Source organism: Cheilinus undulatus, linkage group 18, assembly GCF_018320785.1.
Source record: "Cheilinus undulatus linkage group 18, ASM1832078v1, whole genome shotgun sequence".
In the NCBI taxonomy this organism is placed as follows: Eukaryota; Metazoa; Chordata; class Actinopteri; order Labriformes; family Labridae; genus Cheilinus; species Cheilinus undulatus.
Genome location: NC_054882.1, coordinates 39,268,707 through 39,276,498, shown reverse-complemented (window position 1 = coordinate 39,276,498; position 7,792 = coordinate 39,268,707). Strand labels below are relative to the sequence as shown.

The 7,792-nt window shown below is 39.7% G+C and overlaps 1 protein-coding gene across 3 annotated transcripts in view; it reads right to left on the bottom strand.

Annotated features, from left to right (window-relative positions):
* Positions 1 to 5,145: 5,145 nt before the first annotated feature.
* The window catches only part of LOC121526329 (peroxidasin), a 133,870-nt gene continuing 131,223 nt past the window's right edge, over positions 5,146 to 7,792 (bottom strand). For all 3 annotated transcript variants that reach the window (XM_041812871.1, XM_041812872.1, XM_041812873.1), the window contains one exon: positions 5,146 to 7,431. In XM_041812871.1, coding sequence (XP_041668805.1) covers positions 7,288 to 7,431 — 144 coding nt within the window. In that variant the 3' untranslated portion in view covers positions 5,146 to 7,287. The remainder of the gene's footprint in view (positions 7,432 to 7,792) is intronic.

Sequence of the window (7,792 nt, the reverse complement as noted above, 5' to 3'; positions counted from 1 at the left end):
CAAAGATCATCCTAAAAGAAAACCTGACAGTAGGTGGTAGGTTAGAAAATGTCAGTAACAAGGCGATTTAAAGCCATTTTGTTGTGTTTTGTGCCTCAAATCATTAAAAAAAACATAATTTAAGGCATATTTTGTTATTCTCAAATGGTGAAAGAGTGTCAAAGAATATGTCTATGTCTTTTGCCTTAAACTAGACAGGACTAAAGTGGGCACAGCAGCGCTGTGCTCTTAATGACTTTAATCTAGTGATCGCTCTGTGACAGCAGGAGCTGTAGTCTATTTGCATGTTAAAAGCTTTTTCACTCATAAACTAACTTATTAACTACATTCAAGTGTTAAGATCCAACACACATAAGGTATTTGATGTCGGTTTATGACATCTTAAGTCGCAAGGACTGGTTCTCCAGTTTGACAGAGGGAGCCTGAACACACCCTCATGTACATCTATAATTTCATCTATTTCATATTGTTATGATGCAAGTATTTCTGCTGCTTTCTGTGGTCTTGTGTGCACAGAGCTTGTTTTCAAAAAGTTGTCATCTGCGCATGAACCATACCTCTTTATCTTTGCTCTTTGTTCCTTTTCATGTGTAAATATAGTTTCCTGGCCAAAAAAATTCTCATACTGCTATTATTAAACACTTAAAAGAATCTCAAGGTATTTAAACAACAGATCTAATCTTCTGCTGCATGACTTAAAATGATCTGAAATATTTGTCCTTCATATTAAGCCAAAACATTGAGTAAAAACAAAACACCAGCACATTACTCTCACATGAAAAGTCATGACTTGTTCCTTTAATATTCTAACTCTTGTGTTCCTCTTTCTCAGTCTGATGGGGATGACACTCCAGATCTTCAAACCCAAAGTGAAACAGTAGCTGTGATTACATAAACATTTTTTTCCCGATCAGATAAAATTCATTTGGACCAGAGATTACAACGTCTCTGTAAACATGGACGCTGGAAGATACAATCCGATTCAGATATGCGTGCTCATGCATCTCAATCTGATCTGAATACAAATGTTCTTATCGTCCCACCAGTTAAATCTACCGACAATTTGCCATAGAAGAAGAAATTCCTCTTCTGCACCCTTAAACAAACCGCCTGACTTACTCTAGCCATTCCCCAAATGACGGCCGGCGGGCCAGGTCCAGTGCCAGCAGGTGTCATCTGGCCCTCTAGACATTTGGGAAAAAAGATGGATATTTTTTAATATTAATTTTCAATATTTACGTATTTCAAATACAAATTTCCACTCACTTATCATGATCTAGCTATAATTATAACAAGGAAAGGTTGTAATAAGATGCAATAAATGAGTTAAATCTTTGGAGCAGGGAGGAACATCGTAAAAAGACGCATGGCAGATTGCACACCAGCGCAACTGCAGCATCACCTCAGCTCTGCAAACATGCAGTCCAAAATAGACTGATACACACTGCATGATTTTTAAGACTGAAGGAGATTAATTTATTTTGTCTACTTTTGATGTTTTTTTTTTAAAGATAAAGAATTTAACCACTGTGCACAGCTGCAATTCGCTCTCTCATAGAGTCCAGTCCTGTCTGCACCTCTGACTAGTTTTCTACATCTCAGGCCCTAAATATCAGAGCCAGAGGTTTTTGCCTTTTAAAACCAAACTTCTATCTCTGTGGGGGATTAAAACAGCTGCTCTCATGATGGCACACTTTCCCTGCATAATAGTCTGTCAGCCACAAACGCAGACATCGTATCTCGCTTTGGTGAGTGATTCAGTTCAATGTAAACCTGATTTAATCCCTCATTATAAACAATCTGTAATGCCAAACTAATACCAACTAAATTTATTTACATACAATTTAATTTTATGTCAACAAGAAGTGCAATTATGGTCTTGATCACTTATGTTAAACGGGACATCATTTATAAATCCTGTGGTACATTCAACTCCAGGTCTCATCAAATGGTAAAAATTCCTCTCATAACTATAAAAACAAATCCTTTATAACTAAAAATTTAATCCTGATCTGTACACAGACTGTCCTATGACTTGGTGTAGTGCTGAAAGGCATCCAAAATTATGCACAAAGATGGTTCAGTTCATGACGCATGCAGGGGTGTTAGGGGATTCTGGCAGTATGGATATGCAGAAGAACGACTGTAGCACTCATATGTGCCTTAAAGTCAAGTTTTCACTCAGTAGGTGGTCTCTCTGGACTCTGTGCACTGATCCCAGGTCGGGTGAAATAATCTCGGGGCCAGATCAAATATTGTGGACAACAGGTTGCCGTTTTAAAGCCGTAAGCAGTTGTGTTGAATGTATATTTATGATGAGTAGTCCAGTCCTGTAAATTTAGCCTCAGTGGGTACTAAAAAGGTTTAAAAATGTGAAAATTGCTATGTGATACAAGGACAGCATATTTATGCCTGTACTGTTTGGATTATATCTTCATCCAAGACATTTTAATGGTGTAATGGGTGGAAAAAAATCCAATATCTGGCCCTCGGCTTTCTGACCTTGAAATATTTTGGGATAAAAGTAAGGAACCCTACTTTACACCGTCAGATCGCTCACTTGTTTTTTCAACTTATCACCGCGTGAAATTATTGGTTTGTATACTCACTCGTGTTCGTACTTTATATCACATTTATTTCTACTTTACTGTACTTAGAAATAGACCTTTATATTGTGCTGCAGGCGGTGTTGATGTTTCTGGTGCTTCCCCTGTTAAAGCAGCAAGCTCAGCAGTACATACTGCTGCAGTCCATTCAGAGGGGGAGAATAACGAAGCATGTCATGGGAGAGAGACGTGCAGTAAAACAAAACACCCTAAATGGGGAGAGGTGATCAGATCAAGTGTTTCAATGGACGCAGATTCGAATGCGGATCGACATAAACCACCCCTCTCATTCGGAATGAAATTCCATTCCGAATGCGCCGGATCAGAAGATTTTATTCAGAATGGAGTGTGCATATGAAGCATTTTCATTCCAATCAGGCATTTATTCCGATTACAAGTGGTCCATGTAAACATACCTAGTGACTGCCACATCATCTGATCCCACTTCAAACCCAGCAGCAGACGCTCCCCTCACACAGCCCGACTCCAAACCTGGACCCATCCTCAAGGAGGTTGTACCAGAGACTCAGACTCCAACAAACAACAGTGTAGAAGAGACTGGCAGCCTTCAGGCTGAAACCTACTGCTGCTCAGGCCACACAAACTGAGGCCTCCAATGTAACCTGTACATGAAAAATGGGTGGGTTCAAACAAAGACTGCTATCTTCAAAGTGGTGTATAGGATCCAGATATAAAAACCTGGAATAAAAGCTGAAATGTTAATCTCTTGTCCCAAATTCATCTTTTCGTGTCAAACCCAAATGTTTTTAGCCTACAGCAAAAATAAAGGAACTGGGCCTACCATTCCAATAGTTTTGGAGGGGGACTGTATAGTCTCTTGCAGTTGCAGCAATGTGAAGTGATGGGCTTTTAGACTGTTGCAGCCTGTCGTGAGCTTGTCTAGTTGTTAATCTTAGGTCTGAACTGGGCTTGAGATTCATCTCAATTGCTATTTGGTAAAAGATAAGAGCAGAGAAGCCAAGAAGAAAAGTCTCCAAAAAGTACAAACTGTAATTCAACTGTGGCTTATTTATTTATGATGACTGTCGAGATGCATACATTACAGTGCAAACCATTCTTTGGCAAACATACAATACAATTGTCATGATAGGTACTTTAATATCCACATTGACCACTGGTGAGGGGAACAGTGTAGGTAAAGCATGTTCAGTCTTGCAGAGCAGTGCATTCCATTGACACTTTAAGATGGGAATAAAAAAAGAAGAAGGAAGTACAAGGAAATAAAAACAAAAAGGCACTAATACAACAGATAAATGAGCATGCTCACAGTGCTTTGACAGCCAGACATAGGGACATTCGCCAAAGAACACTTAAGCCTTTTCACACGCTCATTCATACACAACGTTCATGAAAATACAGCATATCAAAATACTAAGTTCAGTAAAACATACACACACTGTCGTGAGTGAGAAGGAAGTGTTGTTGTCGTAGGACGCACAATCAGGAAGTAAACACAGCTTGATGTACGACCCTGTCGTGTGCATTTAGACACAATGTGATACCAATTTAACAGTGTGACTGCTAGCTCTGTAATCCATCTGGAATCTGAACACAACTTTCAGGAGAGTCTTATTTCTGTTTAGTGACAGATGCTCGCTCAGGACGTTACCACATAAAGAAAACAATGGAGAGGAGCTCTGCAGCTGTTTCACTGTAATCAGAGGCGAGGCAAAACAGGAAACATAAACCTGACTCATGTTTGACTAAAGCGAGCTGCTGCGCGGCTGTAATGAATGGCATTTGTCTATGTGAAGGGGGGGAAATCTGCCTCACAACAGCAGGATGGTGGAGTCGAGCCTTGATTGACACTGTATCCTGATCATCAGCACCCCTCCCCCTGCATTACCCTCACTCCCCCTCTCATATGGCTTCTATTACAGCGGAATGAGGGTCAGAGATCTGCACACATGCTCTGCTGAAAGACGTCATCCCGCTCTCACAATCTTTAACATGAGCACCGAGAGCATTCCTAAACTGCTTGGAAAAATCCAAACCCAGCAAAAACCAAGAGGGAAATTTTAGAGTAAAAGTGGATCCTGAATAAAGGAATGCACATGAGAGTGTCCTTGTTTAAACTAAAGCTAGAGAGAACAACAGTGAACAGTTACAGTAACAGTCCTTCAGCTGTGTGCGTCCTGAATAACAAAGATGTGACAGGAATCAAAACCAAAATCTATGAGCACGCCAGGAGGACAATACTGCTGTGGTGGAGCAGAGCCAAAGGCTGAATCATATGGTGGCCAAAAAGTTCAACTGCAAAAACAGTTCAGCGCAAATATTTTATGAGACAACAACCTTTTGTAAAAAAAGGAAAGCATTTAATGATACGCAAAAAAATGTATGAGGGCAAAACCGTTTCATGAAACACAAAAGCATTTTATGGAACATGACATTTTGTGAAATGTAGGAAAGATTTCATAAAATGCAAACAAAAAAAAAAAGAAATGCTAAACCCATTTCATTAAATGCAAAAGAAATGAAATGCAAAAAACATTTCATGAAATGCAAAATAAAAATAAAATGCAAAACAAATATTTTATGAAATGCAAAAAAAACATTTCATTAGATGAAAAAAATCATGAAATGCAAAAAACATTTCATCAAATACAAAAAAATCATGAAATGCAAAAAAATTTAAAACATCCCATGAGCCCCAAAACAGTTAATGAAACACAAACAACATTTCAGAAATTGAAAATTTGTCATGGAGGAAAAAAAACTTTTTGTGATATGAAACACATTTCATTAAATGCCAAAACATGAAGCTTGAAAACACTTAGGGGGAAAACAAAACATTTTGTGAAAGAAGAAAAACAAAAAAAAAAAAAAAGTCCTGATACCAAAACAATTTCAAGAAACAGAAAGATATTAAAGGGGACATATTTTACCCTTTTAAGACAACTTTATATTGGTCTCAGCGGTCCCCAAAACATGTCTGTGAAGTTTGTTGCAGAAGAAAAAAACCCTCCAGTACTGGATTTTTGCATGTCTAAAAACCCCTCTGTTTCAGCCCTGCTCAGAATGAGCTGTTTCTGTGTCTGTGGCTTTAAATGTTAATGAGCTGTCTGACTCCGCCCCTCTCAGGAAGTGGATGCGGCAAACGGACGGCCGAACTGTCTTCCAAGAGGGAAGGGTCAACTGAACCTGGGGCGGGGCTAACTCACCACATGACATCATGAGTTTCAGCATACATTTTATGGAAGGTGGAGAATGAGAGGGGGGAGGGAATGGGTTTTCCTGGTACTTGAGGGGATTGAGGACAGACTAGGGGCACATATTTTTGTTAGAAAAGCCTGAAAAAGTAATTTTTGCATAATATGTCACCTTTTAGTAATGCTGAATCCTTTGATGAAATAAAACAAGAAATGCAAAAACATTTGCAAAGATCATTTCATCAAACAAAAATATTTAGTAACAACATTTTGTGAAACATTTTTTTTTATGTTTCACTAATTGTGTTTCATAAAATGTTTTCTCACAAAAGGAAATGTTTTTGCAGTTGACCTTATAGGCCACCGTATAATCTTGACCTCATTACAACATTTATACACAGTTTCAAAGAAAACAAAAGATTTTTGAAGGACCTTAATCATACATTTGGCTTTACAAGACTGAGGAAAATAGGGGTCAAAGTTTGCAACATTACAGTGGTAAATTCAATGATTCTTTCTTTCACTGCTTTCTGAAAGCAAAATGAAATGTGGAAAAGGAGCACACACAGTGCAAGAGCTGGTTTGAGTGTCCTGCAACGGGGAGCGCTGCACAGCTCCGCCTCACTCAAGTTCAGGACAAGCCAGCAGAGACGAAACATGAGTGAACTGAAGAGTCGTCCGTGGAGAGAGGAGCGGTAATCAGTAGACATCTCTTTTGCATTACAAACATTTTTGTAGGGCTTCACATTATCTTCATATGTAAGCATTTTTATACAAAAAGGGATGAAAAAAAAAACAAAATACATTTTCATAACATGACATTAAGCACCTTGGATTAAAAGATGAAGTAAATCTATTCATGAAGTCTTTTCTTTGAAGGAAACCATCCTCTCAGTTGTGATTTATCATAAAGGCATATACTGAGTGTATATAGGTTGCTTTGCATACAAAAGACAATACTTTAAAGGTTTGTATTTAGTGATTAATTCAGAATAAAAAGGGGAAAATAGCACCAGTTTTCGGCATCTCTAACCTGAGAATTTTGTGAGACAACAAAATGGCTGCCGCCTGTCAGTATACTTCCCTTTCCTGCTTGTTGACGGCGTGTGGCCCCACATTCGTCACCAAGTGTAAGTCGCAGGAGAGCGAACAAGGTGGCTGTTTGACTTCAGGAGCCTCGACTCGGAGAACGCAGAGGTTCGTTCCTCTTGTTTAAAGTCTGCGTGGTCATGAGTCAGTCCAACCCCATGGTTCAGACAGAAATCCACTTAGTGATTGGCAGCTGTTTGACGATCAAACCAGGCCTTCAGGCAACGATCCAACAAGAAAATAACCCCCCCCCTCCCCTGATCAACGCAGAAAATACAAAACAAAACAAGAAGTGAGGCTGCTGTGTCTGTGGAGGCTGTCGGTGGCTGTGGATGAGCACACCTTCATGAGTCTCATCCTCTCTGGATGTCTGAGTGTGGTTGTCGATCAGCCAACGTGTTTGTCTGGGATCCTGAGGGTTATCCATGGCGGGTTTCTGTTTTTTGTTCCTTTGCAGCATGTGCATGTTGGAGGCAAACCGGGCAGCAGGAACCTTTAAGCTTGACGGGCCGTTTACAATCCGCTGGTTGACAGGACTCCACAAAACAAGTCACCTGAGCGTCCTGAAGAGAGGAGGAGAGAAAGAAGATAATCCTGGTAGATCAGAGTGGATGTAACATTGATAGTCAAAATCACATTCATGCTGCGAACGTCTGCGGTGTGTTTTCTCTGTCCTCTAAAAAACAGTGATATTTATTGGAGCGGGAGATAAAAGGTTTCTCCCTCTCCGTCCTTCACTCTGTACGTAATGCGGCACTTTTACGCACAGCCAGGAGGTCAGAGCCATTTAGTTTCACTGTTTCATTCACTGTGGCAGCCAAGTTTGACAGAGGAGGGACTGACTTTTCATTCATTATATGGCAAATATGATCAGTAAGAGTAATAGGGCACAGCTGAGGGTCGCTGTGACAGGAGTTAACTCAC